Genomic DNA, 27,571 nt, shown 5'->3' with positions numbered 1-27,571 from the left:
GCATGTACCCCAATTCCATATTAAGAACTTCACCTATCCCTCTGTATTCACACTGATACCAAATTAAGTCTCACTTGCCCCTATGCATGTACCCTTATTCCAAATTAAGAGTTTTACCTGCCTTTCCGCATTCACCCTGATACCAAACAAAGTTTCATTCATTTTATTGTAAACATACAGCATATTATGAGGGAAGGCCTGATTCTGATTCTGCTTCACTAACGCGGTCCCCACGTGTGAGCGACGATCAGCACCACGACCAACGACCGACACCTCATTAACATCTCATTATCATTGGAGTCCGCGGATGTGGCGGACCAATGGCATTCGAGGGGGCGGGGTCGCCAGACGCTTCGGTAGGTAAGGTAGGCGCTCCTACAGAAGAGGGTCGCCTTCCAGCGAAGAGACGGGTTTCTAGCTCTGAGTGCTTACACCTCTATCCAGCAGCATCCGGCACCCATAAGCCTTGAGCAGACAGTCTCGAAGCGGGGACGGTGCTTCATTTTTACAGACTCGGCGCTTTTTAAAAAATCCGTCTCACCTGCAGGAGCGCTGGAAAAAGAATAAACATATTTATTACATCCTATAATGGATCAAGACAAATACTTGCCAGAGCTGATGGCCGAGAAAGACAGTCTGGATCCATCCTTCGTGCACGCGATGCGCCTTTTGGCAGAAGGTGAGCTCTTGCGATGTTTGTTCTCAGATGTCTGGCTGAAATAGGCTGGATCATATAATCCGTGTCATCGCTTTAGGTCCATTTCAAATCGAACTGGGGGTTTTGCATGCGCATTTCCTGCACTTATCTTGGGGTTTTGAGCATTACAGTACAGTCGCTATTTTGCACCACTGCTGGTTATCATATCAAAGGTGAGATGACGAGAAGCTCCGCTTGTATTTCCAGGGACGGATTTTATTTCTAGGGACGGATTTTATTTCCAGGGACAGCGTTTCTCTAACGCAATCATCTCCGCTACTTCCCTGTTTATACCGTATGTGCTGATTTCTCTGAGAAACTTGGCTGGATCCATATTTTCGCTGCACTTTTCAGTCTTTGCATATTAAATCGGCAGCATATGTAAAATCACCAACGCAGATCTAATACCCAGCGCGGGGATTAACTGATTTCAGGAGGTAGATAAGCCTGTGAAGTGGTCTGGCAGTCTTTAAAGGGAGTGACAGCTAAAATATACAGCGAACGAGACTGATGTCGCTCTAAATGGGTGCGATCTTTTATTTGACTGACAATAATCCTCCCCCCCTCCAAAAAAGGATCATTAACTACACTATCTGATCATTGGTTGATCCATTTGATCGAATGGCTGGAGAATCAAAGTGAATAGTGGAAGAGCTCAGTTAAAATGGCATGAAGTTCCCTCAAAACATGTTAATGAACGACTCGTCACAGAGATGAAGAGGAGCTGACTGTATACTACAGAGGAGAGCAGATGTTTGGGCTGGTAGAGGAGAAATGCTTGTCATGCTACCCGGCTATTGGCACTGGGTCTCCATAAGCTCAGTACACCTGGGGGAGCATTGATCAATAGAAAACTTAAAACTTAAAAGAGGTTTGCTGTTTAATGGAGTCCTGCATTTAATTTAATATATACTTTGTCTGAGGTAGCACATCCCAGGCCAAGTAAGACAATGACGGTTCAAAGTGACTAAAATAAATGCAGGAAAGGTGTCACATTGGCATGCTGGAATGGAAGGTTGACCGCCACCCAAATTTCCAGGCATAATCAGGACACTGTGGTCACCCAACATTAAGCACCATCTTTAGCATCCAGAGATGAAGTTGTTCAGATCAGTGAGACTTCACTGCATGCTTTTCCATCCAGGCAGGGCGCACAGGCACTCTGCTCTACCCAGGCGGGGAGCACAGGCACTCTGCTCTACCCAAGCAGGGCACACAGGCACTCTGCCCTACCCAAGCAGGGCACACAGGCACTCTGCTCTACCCAGGCAAGGCACACAGGCACTCTGCCCTACCCAGGCAGGGCACACAGGCACTCTGCTCTACCCAGGCAGGGTGCACAGGCATGGTGCTCTATCAAGACAGGGAGCACAGGCACGGTGCTCCATCCAGACAGGGAGCACAGGCACGGTGCTCCATTCAGGCGGGGCGCACAGGCATGGTGTTCCACCCAGGCGGGGCGCACAGGCACGGTGTTCTGCCCAGGCGGGGCGCACAGGCACGGTGTTCTGCCCAGGCGGGGCGCACAGGCACGGTGCTCCATCCAGACAGGGAGCACAGGCACTCTGCTCTACCCAGGCAGGGCGCACAGGCACGGTGCTCCATCAAGACAGGGAGCACAGGCACGGTGCTCCATCCAGACAGGGAGCACAGGCACGGTGCTCCATCCAGGCGGGGCGCACAGGCACGGTGTTCTGCCCAGGCGGGGCGCACAGGCATGGTGGTCCATCCAGACAGGGAGCACAGGTACTCTGCTCTACCCAGGCGGGGCGCACAGGCACGGTGCTCTACCCAGGCGGGGAGCACAGGCACGGTGCTCCGCCCAGGCAGGGTGCACAGGCACAATGCTCCGCCCAGGCAGGGAGCACAGGCACGGTGCTCCATCAAGACAGGGAGCACAGGCACAGTGCTCCATCCAGCTCTCAGCTGAGAACTTCTTCAAATAAACCCAGTGCTGCTGGGCGCTGTGACTCTGCAGCATTAATTACTGCTGTCTGCCAGGGGGAAACGCAGAGATTGGAGAATGATCCGGAAACCAGTCATGGTGAACTGTGCTACAGTCTGACGCATGTTTTGCATGTGAATAACATACAGCACAGTAAAAAGGACAAATATAATGTTTAGCAGTAGCCAGGGGTATAGGAACCAGGCTGGCAGGGGGTCATGTACCCCCAATATTTAATTTGGCTTCATAGATCCTCCCCACTCCCAACTTTTATATTTAAATTATAAGGTTGAGCTCCATCCTGTATCAAACTCAAAGCTCTGCCATTGTCAGTGATTCTCTTTTGTAAACTTTTTGCTTTAATTCTTTGAATGAATCATTCATTCATCACAGCAGATCTTCTTTCTGTTTATTTACTGGCACAAAAGAAATTTGCTCAAAATAATTACTGTCACTCATTAGCAGGAAGTTGTTAAAATCCATGCGCTTGACTTTGATGGGGACGTGTCTTCCTCTGCCTCTAAGTAAAATGACCTTAGCTTAGATTTTTTAAGATTACGGGTTTAACATTTAGATGTAGCACAGAATGAACGAGGGCTTTTAACCAGCATGTGTCAGGACCATGTGGCTGAAAGGACAATCAGCCCCAAGTTGTCAGCCCCATGCATGTTACATGTTACATGTATGATGCGGTATGTACCTGGCCGCATGCAAGACACCCCCACGCACTGTAGCAGCACTGCAAACACATGAGGCTTTTAATATGGTGAGAATGCAAGTAACTTGCAGGAATTTAATTAGCTGTGTGATAAATCATTTGCAGCTGTTCAGTATCTGCCTGAGGTAAACTTCTAGTATTTTATTAAAACTGAATTTATGTTGCAGACAGTTTCTGCACTGCTGAGCTCTCTCTCCTTCACGCTTAAACTGCGTGGGGGCACAGCTGATAGCCCTCTTTCATCCTTCTTTATCTCCGTGTTTGTTTTAGACGGGTTCCAGAGACATCATGGCCCGATTACCCGCGCTGGGTCTGCTGTCTGCACCCCACTGGCTGCCGATTTCCTTGCACACCTGCCACTTGGCTGTGACCCTTCAAACCTGTCAAGTGACGAGGTCATAAAAAGAGAAAACAGATGACAAAAAACATCCAGTGTCCGTTTTGCGATGAAGGATAATGAGACGGTGCACGGGGAGGAACACGGTTGTGAATTTTGCACACACCGCGCTTGTTTGCCTCCAGGGATTGTGTTTTGCCACAGACGAATCACTATTAGCTTTTAGAAATGATTTAGGAATAATTAGCAAGTTGCAGTCTTATGCCCTGAAAGAGATTATATCTCACTTTCTGAGTAATAGAAGAAATGGCATAAAGGGCCTGGTTAGTAATTTGCCTGACTCAAGTCAAAATTAATTAAAATCATGACATGAAAGTTGCTATTTCAGCATGGTGGGGAGCTGGGGGTGGGAGCCAGACGTGTCGGGGGGAGAGGGAGGCACGCAGAGAGACCCTGAACGTGAGCTGTCTGCCCATGTTGTATGCGCATGGTGTCCCTCATAAACAGGGGAACTTTCTAGCAGAGGCTTCTGCCAGCATGTGGGATTAGCATCCTGCAGTGAACCCAGATGGGGGGGGGGGGGGGGGGCACCCCTGGTCATGTGACATGAACATGACCCTCTACTTAAGAGCAAAATACACTCATGTACACAGGTGCCAAAATCTGTCTCAGAAAGGAGGAGAAGCTGAAACGGAGTTTCAGTTGTACTGAAGTAAAACTGTAAAATGGATATAACAAAAAACCTTAACTATCTAGAAAGCACTAATGTGGACAAAGAGAACGCTGGCGGTCCCCCCAGGGTCCCCAGAAAGGCCTTTCACTTCTCCGGTTCTCCCTCGGTTACAAAGAGAACGCTGGCGGTGGTTAATTCCAGGGGCCCCAAAAAGGCCTTTTACTTCTCCAGTTCTCCCTCGGTTACAAAGAGAACGCTGGCGGTGGTTAATTCCAGGGGCCCCAAAAAGGCCTTTCACTTCTCGGTTCTCCCTCGGTTACAAAGAGAACGCTGGCAGTGGTTAATTCCAGGGGCCCCAGAAAGGCCTTTCACTTCTCGGTTCTTGCTCGGTTACAAAGAGAACGCCGGCGGTGGTTAATTCCAGGGGCCCCCAGAAAGGCCTTTCACTTCTCGGTTCTCCCTCGGTTCTCCCATTTCGTGTTCCGTAATCATTCTGAAGGGGGCCCGTTCGCGGACGGGGCCCGTACTCACTGACCGCATTCCTGATTTTCCGGCTCTCGGAGGCCGTGGAGCGTTTCCCTGTGGTCACTGAAAGGTGACACGTCTTATACACCCAACACCTCAAAAAAAATGCCCCCATCCACCCCCCACTCCTGTGCTGCTGGCGACGGCAGAGCAAACAGAGGTGTTCTGTGGTTGAAATACAAACCCCATCTGAGTGCCCATTTCCTGGGGGGGGGTCTTTTCCCCAAGGTCTTCCCTTACGCCCTCCACCACTGCCTCCTCAAGCTCCAGACCGCCATTCGGCTCTTGGTTAGCAGGCAGCATCATTCCGCGTCGCACAGCTCGGGCTTGGGGGCCCCGCATGGTGGCTTCCATCCACGGCTCCCCCTCACTCTGCTGCCCTCCACCTACCTCCATCCATCATTCACCTTCAGCCCACCTGACATCTGCAGTACCAGTGGGGGGGTACAAACACCCCCCCGACAACTGCCTATCTGGTGGAGTTTATCACCATTCACATTATGCATTTGTGTGGGGCCCCTGGGCTTTGAGGGCCCCCTGTTGCCCACAGACAGTCACTACACTAAATATTAAATAAACACGGTCTTTATTTAAGAGAAGCAGCATGTTCTGCTAACCAGCCAACTAGCTGTGATCTTCTGACTCTGCTCACGAGCCATTAATGTTGTTTTTGAAGCATCTGGGTGGGCAGGGGCCCCAAAGTCACGATTTGGGCAGGGGCCCCAAAGTGCCGTTTTGGGCAGGGCTCCTGAAAGAAGAAAGCGGCCCTAGACGTGGTACAGGCCATATTCCGCAGCCTCTTACTGAGCTGGATGCGATTTTCCCACAATCCCTGGCACATGACTGTATCAGATAGATGCTTCTTTACCTGGAGAGCTAACCTAAAGCTGGCTGAAGCACGAATGCCAGGACTCGGCTGTACAGTAACACCTTCTTATTGTTAAAGATGTACGTGTCAGGAAATAAGATCTCAGCGCTGCTTGTGGGAGAGATATCTGTCACTCCCTATCGACCAGCATGCTGTCCTTATTGAACGGAATGATGTATATGTTTGGCTCGACCTGATTTTGTCAAACATAACGCTCTCGCGCCTGAAAGTCGGCGGGATCGGAACGTTCCCGGGTGTGTTTGCCGGTCCAGAACCCGCCTCGTTAGGCCGGCAAGGACTAGGAGCTTGATAAAGCGCTTCGGGGTGGGGGTGGGCCGGGGGGGTGTTTGTTTTCCCCGCCGAGGAGTGATGTATTATGCAGGCAGGCTGTATCAGATAAGAATCAGGACAGCGACATGTTCCACGTTTTTATTGCTGCTAAATAAATAATGTCGTTGCAAGGTTAGAGGAGGCAAACTGGAATCACAGCGGGGATGAGAATGATCCTCTCATCTGTGATGAAAGATAGTGCTCTCTGCATATCGCCGCATACAGAAATTAAACGGGCGCCAACCCACAGCCGAGCGCCTGGGACCTGCAGCCCACCAGAATTTTTGATAAATCCATTCAGAGCATATTGGGAAATGCTCGCTTTCTCGTTGTTTTGCTTTATTTGCTGTGATTTTTGGAAGCAAAGCAGTTGATCTCTGGATTTCTCTCTGGATTTGGGGGAAATTTAATTAGAATCCAAGGTCAGGAAGCTTTGACCTCAGTTTTCAGCTGTCAGTTCATCTGGACACAGTGAACGTTCATCCAGAAAAGGGGAACAGAGAATCAGCATGAGGAGAAGAACAAGCCCAGAAAAATATATATTCCCCCCTCCATGACTGAAATCTCACTGCCAGCTCCATTTCAAACACTGTACTGCCTCCACTTGTCTTATTAAATAGCCACAGCAGTTAATAACTTCATTTTTTCACATTTGGTACATCCAGGAGAGCGTAAGAAAAAGTAGTATTGACACTTTCAGCAATGGATGTGCCCTCTTATTGAACACAGTGTCATTCACTGCGTCCTGCAATAAAGATGAAATTGTGAAAATACAGCAGACATTTTCCTCCTCTGGGAGTGATTCTGGACCACCAGAAACATAAACAGTATGTTCGTTTCTCAAATGTAATTTATAATTGCCATATCAATCTCTGCTCGTCTTCTACAGTATTAAATGTAACCAGAATGATCTCCATTAATACACTGAAATTTCATTTTACGATCGCTTGCCAACATCACACAGGTGTGACACACTCTGTGATAAATGAGCATTTCTTTGACAGTAAAATCGCCAGGAGCTCAGAGTAAAGCTTTGCTCGAGTACAGCAGGGGAAAAAAGTAAACGTTAAAACAAGGAATATCTGGATATTTAAAACCCATAATTCACTTCCCAGTGACTCTGACGGGCAGCTCCTAAAGTAGGGTGTGTAGCAAGCATATTTCTTCAGTGATATTCTAGCGCGAGTCGGCCAGTGTGCAGCTCTTATCCACACGTACCCTCTGATATAGTAAGAAATAGATGGTCCGTTTAAATAACATTTAACAAGCTGACAGCCCCTTCAGTCCGGTGCAGAATGGAACTGTAATGCAATATGTTTCCTTTCACATGGACGGCACGTTCTGCTGGGTTGGAGAATAAGTGAGGCGTCGAGGCTACATCTTGCGGACGGCCTTTCCAGGCACTCGCTGGCTGACTCCCAGTCAGCTTCCTGATTTACTGGCTGGGAATACAGCCCGAGCACCTGGGAGATGGCTGCCCATTATCAGTTTGGGAAACGGATCAGTTTGGAATCTGAGAAAGAGTCACATGACTGCTCACTTCACCGCACCCCAAATTCTCACTCTGCATCTTCATCTTACTGGTACTAAGCCTTTGCTCTCTATTTCATTGTCTTATTTTGCAGGCTTATTTTATTTTTATTAGAATTTGTATTATTATACTCGTCCTTTTATACAGTTTTCCCTTATTCTCTATTGCATATTTCCTTTCAGCACGATTCAGGAAGCGGGAGTTTCACCGCAGTGCGTGTTGGTGCTTGCGACAAATAAAACTTATACTTGAAAACGTGACACATGAGCTTGTGGCTCCTCCTGAGGCTTCACGCACATGCAGATGACAGACAGGCGTTGCCGTGAAGCTGCCTCGCTCCGCACGCTTTATCCGGGGGGGGGGGAAGGGGGCAGGCCCCCGGAAAGGGAGCGTGAAGCTGCCTCGCTCCGCACGCTTTATCCGGGGGGGGGAAGGAGGCAGGCCCCCAGAAAGGGAGCGTGAAGCTGCCTCGCTCCGCACGCTTTATCCGGGGGGGGGAAGGAGGCAGGCCCCCAGAAAGGGAGCGTGAAGCTGCCTCGCTCCGCACGCTTTATCCGGGGGGGGGAAGGAGGCAGGCCCCCAGAAAGGGAGCGTGAAGCTGCCTCGCTCCGCACGCTTTATCCGGGGGGGGGGGGAAGGGGGCAGGCCCCCAGAAAGGGAATGTGAAGCTGCCTCGCTCCGCACGCTTTATCCGGGGGGGGAAGGAGGCAAGCCCCCAGAAAGGGAGTGTGAAGCTGCCTCGCTCCGCACGCTATATCCGGGGGGGGGGGGAAGGGGGCAGGCCCCCAGAAAGGGAGTGTGAAGCTGCCTCGCTCCGCACGCTTTATCCGGGGGGGGAAGGAGGCAAGCCCCCAGAAAGGGAGTGTGAAGCTGCCTCGCTCCGCACGCTTTATCCGGGGGTGGGGGGGGGGGGGGGGGAAGGAGGCAGGCCCCCGGAAAGGGAGCGTGAAGCTGCCTCGCTCCGCACGCTTTATCCGGGGGGGGGAAGGAGGCAGGCCCCCAGAAAGGGAGCGTGAAGCTGCCTCGCTCCGCACGCTTTATCCGGGGGGGGGAAGGAGGCAGGCCCCCAGAAAGGGAGCGTGAAGCTGCCTCGCTCCGCACGCTTTATCCGGGGGGGGGAAGGAGGCAGGCCCCCAGAAAGGGAGCGTGAAGCTGCCTCGCTCCGCACGCTTTATCCGGGGGGGGGGGGGGAAGGGGGCAGGCCCCCAGAAAGGGAGTGTGAAGCTGCCTCGCTCCGCACGCTTTATCCGGGGGGGGAAGGAGGCAAGCCCCCAGAAAGGGAGTGTGAAGCTGCCTCGCTCCGCACGCTATATCCGGGGGGGGGGGGAAGGGGGCAGGCCCCCAGAAAGGGAGTGTGAAGCTGCCTCGCTCCGCACGCTTTATCCGGGGGGGGAAGGAGGCAAGCCCCCAGAAAGGGAGTGTGAAGCTGCCTCGCTCCGCACGCTTTATCCGGGGGTGGGGGGGGGGGGGGGGGGGGAAGGAGGCAGGCCCCCGGAAAGGGAGCGTGAAGCTGCCTCGCTCCGCACGCTTTATCCGGGGGGGGGGAAGGAGGCAGTCCCCCAGAAAGGGAGCGTGATGCTGCCTCGCTCCGCACGCTTTATCCGGGGGGGGGGGGGGGAAGGAGGCAGGCCCCCGGAAAGGGAGTGTGAAGCTGCCTGTTTACCCCCCGCAGAAGCGGTACGGCCTCGACGACCGTAAACACTCTACGCTCTACTCTTCCTGCTGACTCTGCACTGTTTATTCCTGCGTTAAATAATGTATGAAGGGCCTTTTTCACGGACACACACTTCAGCGAGTCTCTCTGTTTCCCCTCCATCCTGAGACCCGGGGGTGGGTGGGATCCCATGAGCCCCCATCCACAGCTTCTTATCACAGCTGATGCTTTACTGGGGGGTCGGTGACACTGATTCGGTGCTGTGACCACCAACATTTGCTGGTATTCCCAGATAGCACACATATGTTGAAATGCCATTGATTCCATATCAGACAAAAACGCTGAAACAACGTTGATCTTCAATCTTCCACTTTATACCAACATTGAATCAAGGTTTTACCACCATTAATTTTTCAATATTGAAAATCTGACCAAAAATCAATTTAGTTTCAACGTTGATAATTTAACACTGACCATAATTCAAAGCATTTAACTATAATTCAACATTGAAACAATAACATGGTGCTATCTGGGTTGAGATCTCCCCCCGCCCCCCAGTGGAGGGACTGTCTGCAGCCAAGACACACTTTAGCTACAGTATTTTCAGGGCCCAAAGCGAAATTGGAGGTAATTTCATTTTTTCAGTAGTAAAAATGAAGTAACGTCTATAAACTCCCAATCAGTGTGAGGGGGGGTGGGGTGGGGTCAGTGGTGTCGGGTGTCTGGTTTGAGTGGTAAACATCACTGCTGACTGCATAAAGCCCCCCCCCCTCATTGCAGGGACCTACATCACAAGGTCCTGGGGTCCGGAGCCCCAAGTCGCAGAGCCATCATAAAACGCAGGTTCAGTGTGACCGTGGGGAGACAGTCTGGAACCCCTGCCACATTAATTAGCTGACAGCGTGGCCCCCTCTCCCACCCCCATGTGACACAGGAGCCATGAAGGCGGCCTTATTCCCGGAGTACAGCCTTTCCACAGCTGCCCCCCCCCCGCCCCCGCCCAGGACAGCTCACACCCTTGCTAACACGCCTTTAAATGGTGACCACAGTTTTAGGCTGTTGGGGAGTCCTGATATGACACATTCCTTAGAGGATCTGCTTGTGCGCCGTGCATCATGGAGTCGGTGCATCACAGGGGCGTTGACCAGTCATGGGGGGCGGGGCAGCCAGCTAGAGATGAATGGGGGCTCTTCATTTAGATTCAGCCCCGGCCGCTGGGCTCCACGGCGACGTGGCAGCGTGTGACTTGACACGTGCGGAGCTTGTCAGCCGCAGACCTCACACCTGCGGCCGGCTTCTCCTTGCGGGGGGGGGGGGGGCAGCCGGATGTCCAGCCAGAGGAAGGAGATGCTGGCTAAGCTTAAGGTGTCATTACTACCTGCACATCTCCCAGACTTGCCCGCTCGTGACGGATCTGCTTCCAGGGGCTTTATTTTACCTTGACTCGTGTGAACGCTCAGGAGCCGCCATCATTGAGGGTCATGATCCCAGATCCACGTGGCGCGTAGATCACCTCAGGTACCCAGTGTCTGCCCCTGAGAGCGAGGCGCACACGAATCCAGGAGTTAGCGGCAAAGCCCAGCTGACTCTCTGCTAAACGCTCAGAGTTTTCTCTTTTTGTCATCAGTAAAGCTCAGCTCCTCTGAAGGGGTATAACCGTCCATCACTCTACAGCAGCACTGAGTCACTTTTTTTAGAATTGAAGCTAAACTTTTTGTCACAAAAATATCAGCTCGGAAAAGGAAAGTCGGGGTTATTGCACCTCCTGTAATATGGGAAATTCTTAATCATCGTACCATATGTTCTTATAATGTTAATTTGTCATTATGTCACCGGTCCTCCGTAAGAATAATATTCTCTTGTTAATATTATTTAACATGCCAGAATGTTCATACGCTTGCAGAGAATATTGCGGAAACCTGCCACTGGATTCGGTGGATCAAACTCCCAGCGTCTTTCGCCCTTGAGTGCTTCCTGAAGGGTCTGGCCAGGCATCAGTGCCTGAGTGTGACATGGGCCCCCGTGTCCCCTGGGGGCTGAAACAGGGCTGAGGGCGCCCCCCAGAAATATCAGAAGGGCTTCATTACAGCATTGCTGTAAAATAAATGTGCAATGATAGACACTAAAATAACACTATAAAATGTAATTTCATATGCAGGTAAAATAAGTGAATGGCTGTATGCATATCGTATGTTTTTGGCAGTAACATGTTTAATGAGAACTGCACATATGTGTGGGATATTAAGTGTGCGGCGGAGCAGATGAGGCCGGCTGGGTGCTACAGTGGGTCTCTAATGATCTTTGCAGATAAAACAAGTCAAATATTCATGAGCAACTTAAGGGGAACCTCACAGCTGTGTTAAGTGCTGTGTTTTATATCTGTCTTGTTTAAAATTGAGTTAATTAAAGGAGGAGTACCATGAAAGTGCAAAATAGCATTTTGTGCCAGAAATTAGGGACATCTCTTCAAAACTGGAGTTAGACATGAAGGTAAAGTGTGTTCTGCTCTCTGCTGGGGAAAACTCAAAATACTAAAACTAACAGCTAAATATTGCCGGGTTGTTTATATTCTAGCAAGCAATGCCTGCTGTTCACACACACACACACACACACAGTGAGCTGTATGCTGGGGCATTACACTCCTCCGTGTGTCGTCCTGCAGCTGATCCTCACATCCAAACAAACCCTGTCCCGCACCTCTAAGACAGAAGACAAGCAGCAGCCATGGACAGTGCCACATGTAAACTCATTGCACTTCACAGCCTCTTTAGGTCGCATTTCTCAATGGATTATCAGAATTACTCGTCTTCCTGGTCTGCCTCCAGCACAATGCCCTGAATTTGGGGCTTGCCCCCGCGATAGCAGCAAGGCGGGTGTGTAAAGCCGCACTGACGCGCCTCTCAGACCGCTGAAGGTGGTGTTGGTGACGACCCCACTCTATAGCTGTTAATGTCCTGATGAGGAAGCAGACCAATCTGCCTTTCTGGATGTCTTGCTGAAGTCAGGGCACACGTTTTATTTCCTTGCTATGTGAGCATGTGGTTGAATCCCACCTCGATCGGGAAGGGAGGCTGCCAACTCACTGTGAATGGCCACTAATCAAGAGTTTATATACACATTCCGGAGGGTGGTGGTGTGTAGATCAGCAGGTTAGGCTGCTGCCTGTAATCTGTAGGTTGCTGGTTCAAATCCCATGGTCAGCAGAGTGATGTCACCCTTTGCTTCCTGAGCAAGGCCCTTAAACCCCAATTGCTCCTGCAACCCTGTTTTCTCAGAAGTGTTACACCACTTTGGATAAAATCCTCTACTAAATAAATTAGAATTTGGTGATCAGTGGTCATTGTTGACACACCACACAACAATAAAATGCATCCTCTGCATTTAACCCATATGTGACATGGTGACATAGCAGGGGGAAGCTAATTCAGCGCCTGGGGAGCAGTGCTTGGGGGCGGTACCTCAGTGGTACCTTACTGGTCGGGGATTCGAAACAATCTTTCAATTACAAGTGCGCTTCCCTAACCATTAAGACACCACTGGCTACATAAATGTAATAAAATAAATGTAATATAATGGAAATTCAAACAATTCACTAAAGAACCCAACAGTCACAGCTGATGCTTTCCTCCGGGACCCAGTTGGATGTTGTGTTTAGCTGCGGATACTCATGTGATCCTTTTATTTTTCACTTTCCTCTGTGCCGGGAAATACAGCGACGGGGACAGTGCTGCATGTGTGAGGCCCTGATTCCCGGCCTGATGCCTTTGGGAGGCCAAACCCTTCCTGACAGCCCATGTGAGGGGCGTAATGGATTCCTCTCAGAGTTTTACTGCCCTTTTAAACTAGCCGTCTGGACGGCCACATCCCACCTAATGTGCCGATGCCGCTGATGGCATTAGACCTCAGACCATCCCTTCTTTTCCATTCAGACACGCTTGGTAGACTCGGGAAATTATTCCTCTGCTGCGCAGGACGACATTCAGAAAACCTTTGCAAACAAAGCGTGGCGTGTTTTGTAAACAGAGATGATTGCAGTGCCAGAGTCCCGCTGAGCTGGGGGCTCCCCGAGTCACCGGCGTGTTTCAGCGCCAGCCTCCAGCGCCGCCGCTTCATCCATAGGCCGTCACCCTTGGCTTCCATCCCGAGACGTAAAGGACCACACGCCTCGTCCGGCAGGTTCTTCCACTTCGCTCGAGGTGAATGACCTGACCCTGCACAGCCAGGCAGTGATACTTACCCAATGCACGCCTCACGCTGTCCTGAAGGGGTCGCTCTTACGCATGTTATTTCACGCTAACATGTCCCTGGTGTCACGGCGAGACAGTTTAATTCCTCAGTTCCTTAATGTCCTGTGGCTCCATTGTTTCTGCTGGTCCCCCATGCCTACTGTAAAACTCATCAGGCGAGAAAGCAGTGTGTGTGTGTGGGGGGGTGGCTCAGCAGTGTGGAGGGGGGGGGGGGGCTCAGCAGTGTGGAGGAGGGGGGGGGGCTCACAGAGGATAGGTGTGATTCATTCAGGCGTGATATGCCACGTCTGACTCCAACCCCCCCCCCCCCCAAGTACCTCTGAACCAGGCTTTGTTGCAATCAACCAACTGTGTGGGCCAGAGGGCTTCTGCCTGGTCATGTGACCTCGGTCCCGTGTCGGGTGGGTGTGGCAGAGGTGCATTTTCTAAGCCAGTGTCCGAGAGGCATCGTTAAGTAGCCCCAAACACCTGCCGTGATAGTTAGCACTCAGCTACATTTCATTCCAGGAGACCTTCCCACATGAATGTGCCTGTATTTACTCAACCTGCCCAATGGGGCTGTTTCTGTTCAAGACCCCAAAAAAAGCATACAGTGCTTTTTACAGATAAAAAATGATGAGCAGATCAAACTGCAAACACAGACCAGAAAACATTCAGTCCTTGAGCACTTTGTTCTCATAATGGATTTATTACCCTGAAGTGCGATGAGCAGGGGAGTATCTGGGCGGTATCTCCATTAGGCTCTACATCTGCCAGTGACGTAACGATCACAAATTCAATTACACAGGATTGTGAGAAAATGGGCCTTAATTGGTCAGCAAACCCATTTGCTGAAATGTTGAGAGTTAATGCTCAGATAATGGGAATATTAGACAAACAAACGTTTATTTTGGGGTTTTTTTAAACTTAAGACCAGAGACGTGCAGTGTGACAGAATGTCGCAGATGTAATCAAGGATGCAGTTTGCAGCGTTCTCTGAAAATGTAAAGCCATGGGTAATTATCCCAGAGGTAATTAATCCATGATAAAAAGAACATCCTTAGGGTCCTACTCTGTGGGAGGCAGTATTTATACGAAGAGGCCTGTGGACAGGAGCCTACGGTCCTTAAAGGGATACTACCTCTATCCCAATTCACAGCCTATGCAAAGGTGGATATAGGCCACTTGTCACTATCTTTCCAATGATTAATAATTGGAGTTGAACAATGAAAAGTATTGAAAGCAATACTCTAGAGGAAAAAATACATTTTTAGAGCATGTGTGAATTTAAATAGAGGAGGGATGGAGGAGGGTCTGTTTTCAGCATGATCATTTCAGGCAGGTTCTACTCAACCAGAGATACCGACCAGAAACTGGTGCTGAATCAGGGTCGGGGTCACAAGATTGGGCCTTGTTTGGTGGACAGCATGAGCAGCTGCTGTTTCCGTTTCTGCATCCTAGGCTTCAATTGCATGAGTCAGGAAAAGTGTGACGAGAAATCAAGTCAGTAGACTAACGAGCTAGCTAGCTGATACCTACCAAGCTGGAAATGACTACCCTGTGGAACAGCGGCTTGAAATTGTGCTGTTGCTTCTGCTGAATATCCAGCCTGGTACTCTAATTGTAACTTAGGGCCATTTGAACATATGTAAGCTATGAATAAGAATGATGATTGGAATATTAATGACTGAATTTCATAATGGTCTACTTCAATGGTGTAAATACGGCACCAATATTGAGGGCCAGTTGTCAGAGAGACAGAAAGATGTCAACTGTAAATACATTTGATCACATGCTGTTTTATAATTATCTAAAAATCCCAAGATGTTCTGTGAATAATTATGGCAAGCCTATAAACGGTTTTCGGTCTTGTTCACTTGTCTCCATGTCGATCTGTGTGTGAATCCTGCTTTCCCACTAGGGCGGAGACACCCCCCGTGTGACTGCCTCTCGTGTGACACCCCACGTGTGACTGCCTCTCGCTTGCTCTCCCGCAGAGATCGAGAAGTACGAGGGTGACGAGCTGAGGAAGGACGGTGACGTGAAGAAATACCTGGACGTCATCAGCAACAAAAACATCAAACTCTCGGAGAGGGTGCTAATCCCGGTGCAGCAGTACCCAAAGGTAAGCCCCGCCCATTCACTTACTTGGTCACATTGAGGTCACTTCTGGCCCTGTTCCGGCCCTCCTGAACATGCCTCGCTGGCCATCCGCCACATGCCTCATTGGATCTAATACTATTTTAAAAAAGGGATGGGGGGGGCGATAAGTGTGTAATCCATTGCAGTGCGTTTACTTTGCGTTACCCGCCACGGTGCGTTTGCTTTTTGCCATCCGTCATGGTGTGTTTACTTTGTGACGTGGAACCTGGAGCCGTGACCCAGGTTGTTTCATGTGCCAAGATTTCATGAAGGGATGGTGGGGGGGGGGTCTCAGGTTAATAAATGGTATTGAGGTCTCTTCTGGGTCTGGGGTCAAGAGGAGTCCATCATAAACGGCAGCTCTGAGTGCCGGGCTGAGGACCACCCAATGTAGCGCTAAACATCAGAGAGGAGTCCATGGCATCAGGCTCTCAGGGAGCACAAGCAGAGGCTGACCGGGAATGGGGGCTGAATTATCTTTTATATTTTGTGGATTTCATCCAAGACAGAAAATGTGTTTCATGTCTCTGAAAAACCAAACTTCACGCTGTACTTCTGACATAATAATCTGCCAGCATTCAGCAGTTCATAGATGCAGGCTGCAGCCGGGCCAGGACAAGCCCCAGCCCCCCCACCCCAAACCCTGACCAGGATAAGCAGGGGCAAGATGGATGGATGGCTAAATTAGTTTTTATTAAAGAAAGAAGAGAATGCAGAGCAGATAGAAGGCAGAGATACACTCTGTTCTCCCTCCTGTGCAAGCTCCTCTTCTGGGAATTAACCTCACTCTAGCAGTTAGCAGTTAGCAGTTAGCATGTCCACTCACATGACCAGGTACCGCATCCTGACTTACTGGAAATCGATGCTGTCCCCTCCCCGGTCCCCAGGTGCCCCACACACATCACCACAATGCCTTGAGACACATGAGCCACTAGCCATTCCCTAACATAATCATCTGTTTGGCCCCATTTCACGCTCGCAATTTTTATGGTGCTAATCCACTGCAACCATCTTCTCTCTCTATAAAACCCAAACGGTGCTGCCCGTAAGTGAAACAAACAGAACTGGCATCATTTACTATCCTTTAATTGTCAGTTTACCCAACTCTTCAGACGTATACATAATTGGATTGTGGTTGCATTGTGGGTAAGAGGTGCGGCATGTTTCTTTATGTGACTGAAACGTATCTGAAAAAGTATCTTACTGCAGGGTGACCGATGCTGATCTCTGGATCTCACACCAACTTTACTCACATTCCTGTTTGTCTGTGTAAATACATTTTGTTAGAAGACGGCGGTGTGACATTTAGTGCTTATCATTTATCTGAAGACAGGACACAGTGCCTCACCAAGCAAAAGCAAACAAAAAGGGCCTTCAGAAGCAGACTTGTGGCTGATGCTTTCTTCCCCCACCAGCATTAATTGCCAATTTCCAAGCAGTGTTTGCTAATGAAACATAGCTCTCTGGGAGGGGCCACTCTGATGGACAGCAAGTGGGTGGGAAGGTTGTTGCCCTTCCTCTTCTGATTGGCCGTGCTTTCTGTCCATTTCAGACTTACTTACTCAGACTGGGCATCCATGAAATGACAAATGATTCAATGAGATATCATCGAGGCACATCAACATCACAGTGCCTCTGCTGGGAAAATATGTTGAGCGAATATTGCCCGTAGGTTAGCTGTAGCTGTCTGTAGTTCATGTCAGGCCTTCATCTTGTCACTCACAGGTATATGAAGATGATGTAGGAAGCAGGGTGCTGAACACTCTCTTTTACACCAGTCCCTCTAATCTGCACAGCTGTGGAACCTGGGAGGACTCGCACACCACTATGCCAACAACACATATTGTTAAACCAACATTACACAAGCAGGCATTAAAACAGCTACACATAAAACAATATAAATATTTTGGCTATATGCTTTATTCCTGACCCCCGATTCCCCAGACAGATGAATAGAGGAATCTTCTGCAGTACCTGCCTTGCATATTAACGAGGCCACAGATCACTAACGAGCAGGGCAGGCTATGAAGCCGTTGCAGGGAATGCGTGTAAGCTCCGGCGTCGGCCTTTACCGTTGCAGGGAATGCGTGTAAGCTCCGGCGTTGGCCTTTACTGTTGCAGGGAATGCGTGTAAGCTCCGGCGTCGGCCTTTACCGTTGCAGGGAATGCGTGTAAGCTCCGGCGTTGGCCTTTACCGTTGCAGGGAATGCGTGTAAGCTCCGGCGTTGGCCTTTACCGTTGCAGGGAATGCGTGTAAGCTTCAGCATCAGCCTTTACCGCCTCGTCCTCATTAGTGCCATGCTTCTCAGATCTGCCTCCCGTAAGCACTGGGCAGACCTGCTCACCGTCAGCACGTTGCTGGGTGCGCAGGGCCAGTGCTTATGCTATGGTCAGCATAGTGTGGAGGCGATTCCAGGGGACACTGGGGGGGAACACGCCATGGATTTTTTTTTTTAATGTAGTTAATACTTTAAACATGAAACTGAAATTTCAGTAATGGGTGAACGAGTTTCTCACCATTTTTAAAGAATCCCTGCTATATGATTTAACTTTCTGCGTTTATTATTATTACTCATCTCATGAGCTGTAATTAGGATTATGGTAAGGGTCATGGTTAGGGGCTAGGTTTAGCAGTTAGGTATAGGGTTATCCTTAGGATTACGGGTATGGATAGGGTTAGGTTTATGGTTAGGCTTAGGGTTACAGTTATGATTTGGGATATGGTTAGGCTTAGAGTTAGGTTTAGGTTTGGCTCATACTGCTTGAGATGAGCCATCAGCCACCCCGTCCAATGGTGCATCTGAGCTTAGCAGTTAGGTGTAGGGTTAGCCTTAGGATTATGGGTATGGATAGGGTTAGGTTTAGGGTTAGGCTTAGGGTTAGTTATGATTTGGGATATGGTTAGGCTTAGAGTTAGGTTTAGGTTTGGCTCATACTGCTTGAGACGAGCCATCAGCCACCCCGTCCAATGGTGCATCTGAGCACCCTGCCCTTTGGATACAGCCAGTGATTTATCGCAGCTAGGTGATGGAAGCATGTTTCCTGTCTGGCCCTGCAGTGGTCCTGCCGCTGGGGCCCTGGGGTCCATCCCAGAGCCCGCCATTGCCGCCGCAGCGAATCGTAGAGTTATGCTCAGTTCACGGTGAAGATGCGGTTTCCATGGCAACATCCTTATTACGACGTAAGACTTTGTCGTGGGAGGAGGCAATTAATCCCGAGGGAAGCTTTCCAAAAGGGGAAAAAAGTAATTATCGTGCGTGGGGCACCGAAGTGGCACTGTTTGCTGAGCGGCCGGGGAGCAGGCGAGACAGACTGCTGCAGAGTGACCTTTATCGCACTGATGGTCTTCCTCACATTCTCACGTTCCTCACAACCTGCCTGAGGATCGCAGAAGAGCACAGACACTCAGAAATTTAAGCCAAATTCAACCACTGTTCCTTACAGTCCAACCATGATGTTTTGTATTTATTTAACTCTTCTACTTTTAGCAAAACGACTTCTATTTGAGAGCGACCGACAGAAACAATATTTATTTCTGCTTTCAGTTTGTACAACACAATACAAAGTGCTCAAAATGTCCTGTTCCCCAAGTGTGTGTGTGTGTGTGTTGAAACAAATATGGAAATAAAAGTTAATTTAAATGTTATTCACGGAAGTCTCACCTGGAGTGCCGCAGTGAGCAGATATGTGATAGAGCGACTACACGGGACAGCTGAAAAGGATGCACAGAAAGCCGGGAGCCACCACACAGCTGCCATCCGGATGTGGAATACTGGGAAAGCCAAACTCATGTCTGATGTGATCAGCTACATTGAGGACAAATCGGAACAGCGGCAAGTAATCGATAGGCCATGCCACTATACGCAGCGTCTTTAATTAAAACATTTCACGAGGACAGATGGCGTGTTCTCTACATGCTCTGGGGAATTCCCGTCAGAGATAATCCACACAACAGAAAGTACCTCTCCTTCTGGACCACGTTAGGAGCAGCCGAGCAATCAGAGGGACCTGAAAACCAGCTAGAAATGGCCCACGTTGCTCCGGGTGACCTGGGAATGCGTAGCATTCAATGGAAAAACAGGTGTCCAGCAGCAATTATTGTGCAGGACATGCAGAGTCAGCATGCAGGTAAGGGACTCTTCTCCTGGACTGCATTCTTCATCCTTTCATTTCTCTGCAGTCTGCTGTTAACAGCTCATTGGGTCATGAGGAGGAGGTGAAAACACGTATTAGAGCACAGATCATTCCCGGTGAGGGTCAGGGGGATCAAAGCCTCCCCTAATTGATCAGCATCCACAGAAAACCAAAGCCTATCGTGATGCGCAGCAGAGAGAACGCGCTTCTGTCTCGGAGCGTTCCGCGGCATGCCGGCCCCCGGAGGCTCCGGCTGAGGGCCGATTTGCTGATACCTGCTCCTGGCAGCAAAATTGCACCACCTTACAGCCCCCTCTGCAGGGAGCAGCCTGCGCACTGCACCAACATTGTCAGCAAATGCCTGTGGGCCACACCAGGCCGAAGCCTTGACCTTGGTATAGGGGCAATTAACATTTAATGTTTGAAACCTTTGGGCTTATCATTTTTGTGTTTTCCTGGCCTGTGTTCGAAAGGCTAAGTCATCAATGGATTAGTAAAACAGGCTGAAATCATGGCCGTTAATTAATCGCTCTCCTGAAGTCATACATCCCAGAGCATATTCATTTGTTTATCCTGATCAGATGGCATTCCCCACACCTCAAGTCTAACGCTCAGCCATCAGCCAGAGAGACCTTCAGTCATAATGAGCTGTCTGTGCAGAAGCCCATTGACTGTGTGTGACTGTCAGTTCGGTTATTATGAACCATGGTAAGATGTGGAAAGACATCCGGGGAGAATGTAACACGCAATCTTTTTTGTTTTTAATGTGCAACGCGGACTGTCACTAAATTAAACATCTTTGCTGAGTGGGATAAGGACACAGAGAGTGGGTGGGCAAGGCGCACGGTGGTAATGGAGATTAGAAGCGTCAGGCATTATCGCGAAGGGACATCAGCCCCCACCGATAAACAGCCTCACTGCTCTGACCTCAGTTGTGCTCTTTGGTCCTGTAGTCCGGTTCTGTTCCTTGTGTCTCTTAAGGTGGTGGTGTGGGGGGGAGGGGTAACCAGCCTCCAGATAATCAGCTTATTCTGACCTCTATAGCCCTACCTAATCCGCTGCCTTTCAGGACTGAGAGCACAGCGCCCCCTCAGGTGTGACAGCTTTGTGTAAAGGTGTTTAACATCGATAAGCTGGCGGACGTGGCCCCCGCACACGCGCCGCATGATGGAAGCGCATAGCGCACTGGTCAGGATGGCATAGAGAAATGGAGCTTGCCGGGACCCCGTTTGTCTGGCCATTTCGAACCCGGGCATCTAAAAAATGACAAAGCAGGCAGCCTTGCTAAAAGAGGAGCATGGCATTCTCCCTCATGCTCACGGACATTCCGCTGCTTCGCTCTCCGTCTGGCATTAGCAAAAATATCTGCTGTTCTCTTTTTTCACAACGGACATCAGCAGGTACCAGCAATTCATCAGCGCCACAAATATTGTGAAATTTAGGACGAGCCTCAGCCATCGTCCCTGGGAAAGCCGGGATAATGCACACTTACGTATTTCTAGACATGCTGTGTGCCAGATGGCAGAAAATGATATTTATAAGGTCAGTCAGTGTTTTAGATTGCTGCAGTAACATCTGAAACATTGTCTTGGAGTCAAAGGTCAGTATTGACTCTGGTGCTCATTGGTTGTTTAGATGTACTGCACAAACCTGGCATTCCATAATTTGTCGCTCTGCTCCCATGTGAGGGTGTGTTATGTGTTTATTTAAACAAAAGATTTATCGACTTTTCCGGGGGATTTATAAGGCTTATCATCGCATTACTATTCTTTGGGGACAACTATCAGTGACAACACTGCTGTTACAAGCGGCTGTTACCCGTGAACTTATCGCACGTTTTTGTGCGATACTCCACACGACCATGTTCCCCTTCCGGTTATTTCCTCATAGTTGCCTCAGGTGACCCCCGTTGCCGTCCTACGCTCCGTGGCTCCGCTGCAAGGCCGAGCAGGAATGGAGCGGATCTGGAAGCTGGCATTTTAAAGGCTGCCGCCACAACTGTAGGTCAGAATCTGCCGTACACTGCCGTCCGGAGGATAAATGGAGGCGGGGCTCTTTGACAACATGCCGGGGGAAACCTGATCCTCATTTCGCTGCCAGGGATCTTCAGCTGCAGGCCACTGCGCTTAAACAGCCGCGTCGCATAACGCCTGCGATTAATCATCCTCCGTTCTGCGATGCAAGCTGCAGTGCTCCTTCTCTCTCCTCCCCCCACCCCATCCTGTCCCCAGACCCAAGATACACATTTTGAGGCATTTTAAAATGGTTTAAAGATGGACACCAGCATTCCTGCAGTTTGGTCTGCATGCAGTGGTCGAGCCCTTAATGAAGTGCTTTAAACAAGCCGCTAATTGAATACCGATCCGGATTCTCCCTGATAGTTATCTGTGAACGATCATTTGTGGAAAAACCGGAGCACTTTGCAAATTCAGTGATAAACAGAGCTGACTGCCTTCCAAGCTTTTGTTGTTTTCTGTCTTAAACATATTAGAAACACAAGATAAATTCATTCAATTAATTAAATTCTTTAGAGCCAGTAGTAATCAAGTAATTGAACATCTAATCTTAATTAAGTGGAATGTTAATCTATGTGACTCACTTTTTAAAAAGTAACAGAATTACATTTAAAAAACATTTTTATTTCAGTTTCTTTGCTAGTGTAAATTGCTTTGCCCTCACATGGAAGTCAGTTCTACCAAGCAAGGTACAGCTGTGTGGTGGACAGACCCAGCTGTCGTATCTGCTCGATATCTGTAGGACTCTGCATCTGAGCTGGATCTTGCCTTGCGAAATCTCCATTCGAACATAAACTTGAAGGTCCCAGCAGCCTGGACACCAAGCTGCAGCGTGAGGCCTGACTAGAGCAAGTCTGTGCCCCAGTTTTGAAAATTTATAATTTATGCTTCTAAAAATTAGCAGCCCTGGTGTAGCGAATCCATGAAAAAGATACGAGTGATGTTAAATCTTTCATCGGTGAATCGGGTCTCACCAGGTATTCTGAACGTGTTCAGATAGAGGTCCGAACACAATCTCCGGGGGGGGGGGGGGCAGAGGAAAGCTCAGGACTGATGGTTAAACCAGGTGGAACAGGTTCAATAGAATGAGAAGCAGACCAGAGAGATTTGGGACCCTAATTTAGAAAGTGCTGGCAGGTCTTTATTGCAGTGTCAAGATGGGGGGGGAGCTTTTGATTACACCAATCACTCCCCAGGAAACTCCCCCTAGCATCTCTCAAGGGGCTGCAGAAGCTTCTAGATCAGAATCGTTCCCCAGTTTCTCCCATTCTCTCCATAGTTAATATCCACTTTGGATCAACAGCATCCCATTCAAAGGCATAGTGTGATCAGTGTTTTTGCCACATGGAATTAGACTCTTTCATTTTCATTATTCTGAAAAGGCCCCAGTTGTGTAGCGTAATTCCACTCCTATAAAATCGGTATTATTTGTTTCATGGGGAGAGACAAGGACATGATTAGCCAATCATGCCAAAGCTTGGGTGCCCCCAGGAGACCCTAATGACATTCACAGGCCCGCACACCTGGCCACCCAGTGGCTGGGGTTGGTACTGCAGTGTAGAGGTGTTTTCTCCCCTCTTCTTCTGCCCCACTAACACCCCCTGTCTCAGGCTATTGTCTGGCCTGCTGCCACCGCACTGCAGCCAAGTCACCTCTGTTGGCTGACGTGTGGCTCCGCCCCCATCTGTCAGGGCCAATGGGGTCTGTCTTCCACTCCCAGGGACACCTCTCGTACTCCAGTGCATCCCTGTGTTTTTGTCACTATCACCAGAGGCGCATGAACCCGGGGATAAGACAGGGCTGGGTTGGGGCAGCTTGAATGTCACAGAGAGGCCGAAATTAAAATGAAGCCATCTCTACAGACGAGGAAAGAGAAAAGGACTGCTGGGAATTCATCCGCAAAGGTCTGCCTGGGAACGGTGGATAGGGCAGCCAATCGAAGGCAAAGCCTGCTCACCTGGCCCCACCCATGACAGCCATGACCCCCATTTTTATAAACAGTCAGGCCCCACACACGTACAGATTCTCACGTTCCTTGTTTGTGGACGCAAACCTACAGCCTTCCAGTGAGGAGCCCTCATCCTTGCCCACAGGCCTGCATGGGCCCTGGGGGGTGGGATTAGAGGGCCAGGTGCATCATCCGGGTGGGGGGGCTGAGTCAGAGTTCAGGTTTTAAGCTCCACAGTTGAGTCTGCAGCTCTGGAGGAGGAACGTGTGTCACTGGGACATAGCTGCATGTCATTGGGACACAACCTTGACTCTGGGGATAATTAAACTTTAGAACTTGTGAGAAAACAGCACCTGCTGTATGGAGCTACACCTGTGGACAGTTATGTATGTACAATACATAATGAGAATACAATGTGTCATACAAGTCATCACCAGTTACCAGTGAATGGCATTCAATACCTTACAAACATAAAAAACAATGTTTCAAATTGCTGAACATGGGAGGTTCATAGACAAATCAGTGCAGAAACAGGAGATATAAATATCCATCCATGCCGTGTCGCTCCAAAGCTGAATTCCTGGTTTTAAATCTCTAATTTGGATCATGCTAACACGTGCGAAACATGCTGTGTCCTGCTCCGATCGAGCGTAGCGTCCTGCTAACACGTGTGAAACATGCTGTGTCCTGCTCCGATCGAGCGTAGCGTCATGCTAACACGTGCGAAACATGCTGTGTCCTGCTCCGATCGAGCGTAGCGTCATGCTAAAACGTGCGAAACATGCTGTGTCCTGCTTCGATCAAGCGTAGCATCATGCTTCCCAGGTCTGCTACTTTTCCATGTGAGATGATGTATCGCTGGTGTGTGATCATTTCCGCCTGATGATTAAGGTTTTTCTGAGTTATAATAATATCTCATTCTTCTCCCAAAGGGACTGTGGATAGACACAGTAAATCTCAGCCTGGCAACTTTATTATTTGTACAAGGTGTTGCGTTTTCCACTCCGTCGCTGATTATATACATCTGAATGCAGCCATTTCACATTCCCTGTCGTCTTTTGTTTACAGCTCTTACTACACTCTAGGGGGGGTGGGGGGGGTCTGCATGGTATGAAGCAGCCCAGCCTACACAGCCATCAAACGTCCTCAGGATTGAAACCCCATGCCTTTCTTCGGTTTGGCGCTTTCCAAAGCTGCCGACGGCCATCCGGCTCTCTCACGGCACAGGGAAATCCCAGCAGCCATGATGGGAACCGTCATACCAGGTGCTCGGAAGAGCCCACAGACACTGCAAGTATTATAAACAATACTCTCACCACCCTGCTATACTTTCGTAAATATACTTTTGGACTGCTGCCTCCAAACCAGTTTCTCCACCAAATTTAAATCATAATCCCCCATCACCCGTTTACTCCATGTAAGGTCAAAGTTTGTCCTTTACATTTACATGTTTGTACCCTGTGTTCCGATGGATGCCGATATACGGATGTGCACTGAGGCAGGTCATTTAGATGGAAATCCTGGTAGATGGAAGGCTGGAGACTATGACCTTGGTCATCATTAAGACCCACCACAGTGAGCAGGGTGAGGTGAGAAAGGTTCCTCTTTCCTTTAATCCCAGGTTAACGAATCTGATCATTATGTGTGGGAGTCAAGGTGGTAGATTCTAGGCCACATCCAAGGTCTCCGCCAGTAGGGTGAGCCAAGGAGGCACATTCACTGCCCTGTGTCTGGAGAAAACATACACTTGATTTCAGGCTGGAGGACAAGGTCATGTGGAAAGGTGATTGGCCACCTCGTAACTTGCCTGTCCAATTAGGATGTAACAACTGCAGCTTATTTACACTGCTGGAGGAAACGATCATTCTGCTGCTACTTCAGCAGCAGTCTGGCATAAACACAGCTGCACGTCTGAGGCGAGCACATCGAGGTTTCTGAAATCAGCAGGGGAGGGAGGCAGCCACGCTTTCAGCGGGAGAGAGTCCTCTTCCCAGGCCGCGCTGTGAAAAACGGCAAATAATCAGAGATGAATAGGTTTGTAAATCATTCCGAAATGACGGGTCCTTTTCGAATAAAGACGATGATTTATTGAAGTCCCCGTGTTCCCTACTCACGCTACAGGAAAGGACACTGTACGAGGAAGTAAACATGCCTAAGAGCATAATTTGCATTAATGACACTGGAAGTGAGCAAAAAGCGGGGGAAAAGCAGGATAGCAGAGCCGATGAGGGGGGTGATAAATATTCCCAAATAAAGTGCCGCGTCGGAATGCAAATGGCACATAATGCATTTTAAATTGTTTCTGTACAGAGCACTGGTGTTAAAAGGGAAATGTACCACATAAAAAAACATTAAAAAAAACACGTCTCCGAGAAGGCTCCCAGTGTGAGATTCGACAAGGAATTATTTGCCAGAGACGGCATTGGATTCTATTCTGGAGTGACACAGGTCGGGTGGTGGTTTCACACGTGTTTCCGTGTTTGGGCCTGTTGGGCTTCAGGCCTTGCCCATGTAGGATGGCATAGCAACATGCTCATACTATTTTGATCAGCACTTATTCTCCAGAAGACCCAGATTCACAGGCAGTTTGAAATGAACAGGAACATCCACACGCGTAAGTGGTTTTCTCTGAAGACGCTGGAAAAAAAAATAATTGGAAAAACAGTTTGAATGGCACGCCTCGAGTTTGGAACTGCTTGTCCTGACTTGAATCCATGTTTTAAACAGTGAAAATAAGTATTTTATTATATATAATAAACAGTGAATAACAACATCTAATATGAAGACAGAGAGGCACAAATTTTTGATACCACAATGCTACCTGGCCATAATTTCTCAGCTAAAAAGGTTGTTGTTTTTTTAAACACGTTTTATAACTGCATATACATGGGAGTACTCTGCTAAGACATGGTGTGTGTATGTGTGTGGTCATGTACATATAACATTGTGGGGACCTCACAATGTGATTATAAACTGTTACTATGACCTTGTGAACTTTTTCAGTCAGTCAATTTTATAAAACTCTGCCATCAAAAAATGTCAGAAGTCTTGTATTTGGTTTCTTCTGGTTAAGGTTAGAGCTGGGTAGGGGTTAAGATAGGGCTGCACGATTTGGGGAAAATATCGAATCGCGATTTTTCTGACAGAAATTGCAATTACGATTTGATTTGCGATTTAATTTTTTTATGTCAAGCTTCAGTTCAATATTCAGTGTGTAGTAATTTTAAAACATATGATACAGTATGAGATACCATCAGTATCAGTGAGATACCACTGGTCTATATTCTAATGCAAGGATGAGAATTTAAAGATGTGATGTGTCAAGTTAAATAAAGTAATAATGAAAACAATTGCAGCAAAAAGAAAAATAGCGATCTTGCAGGTAACGCGTATTACCCTCCAAATAACACTAGAACCGCCTTTTCCCACGCCAATGAACAAGCAAGAACTACTTCGGTGTATGCAGCCCTTTTGTTTGCGCTATTGTGTTGTTAGCTGCTGTTATTAACATTAATAACACTCAAAAAACGAAATGTTCATAACAGAGTGGCTGTTCTGTCCTGAAACCGTAAAGCTGGAAATTTTTAAACGTAATATGCATTTTATAAAATGTTGAATAAATAGAAATCGTTTATTGGTGATTTCATGTTGCTCGAAGTTTCCGCTTTTTGACAACTGTATACGGTAATTTTCTATACAAATCAATTCAGGTGAAACAAAAAATGTATGTGTTCATGGTTGCAAACTCTTTCAGACTCTCATTCAAGAAATCTTACGGCAAATCTATATTCCATTCTGAACTTAAAATTAGCTGCATCAAAAACGTAC

At 48.7% G+C, this 27,571-nt stretch overlaps 1 protein-coding gene across 4 annotated transcripts in view; it reads left to right on the top strand.

The window, feature by feature from the left end:
* The first annotated feature begins 373 nt into the window (after positions 1 to 373).
* Positions 374 to 27,571, top strand: part of khdrbs2 (KH domain containing, RNA binding, signal transduction associated 2) — an 89,345-nt gene continuing 62,147 nt past the window's right edge. For all 4 annotated transcript variants that reach the window (XR_011989441.1, XR_011989439.1, XR_011989440.1 and 1 more), the window contains exons 1-2: positions 374 to 679; positions 15,502 to 15,629. Coding sequence is in view for 1 of the 4 variants with exons in the window: in XM_072709352.1 (XP_072565453.1) it covers positions 589 to 679; positions 15,502 to 15,629 (219 nt within the window). In the remaining 3 variants the exon portion in view is untranslated. The remainder of the gene's footprint in view (positions 680 to 15,501; positions 15,630 to 27,571) is intronic.

This window comes from Paramormyrops kingsleyae, chromosome 3, assembly GCF_048594095.1.
Source record: "Paramormyrops kingsleyae isolate MSU_618 chromosome 3, PKINGS_0.4, whole genome shotgun sequence".
NCBI lineage: Eukaryota > Metazoa > Chordata > Actinopteri > Osteoglossiformes > Mormyridae > Paramormyrops > Paramormyrops kingsleyae.
Note: the sequence above shows the minus strand (reverse complement) of the source record. Positions and strands in the feature narration are given on the sequence as shown.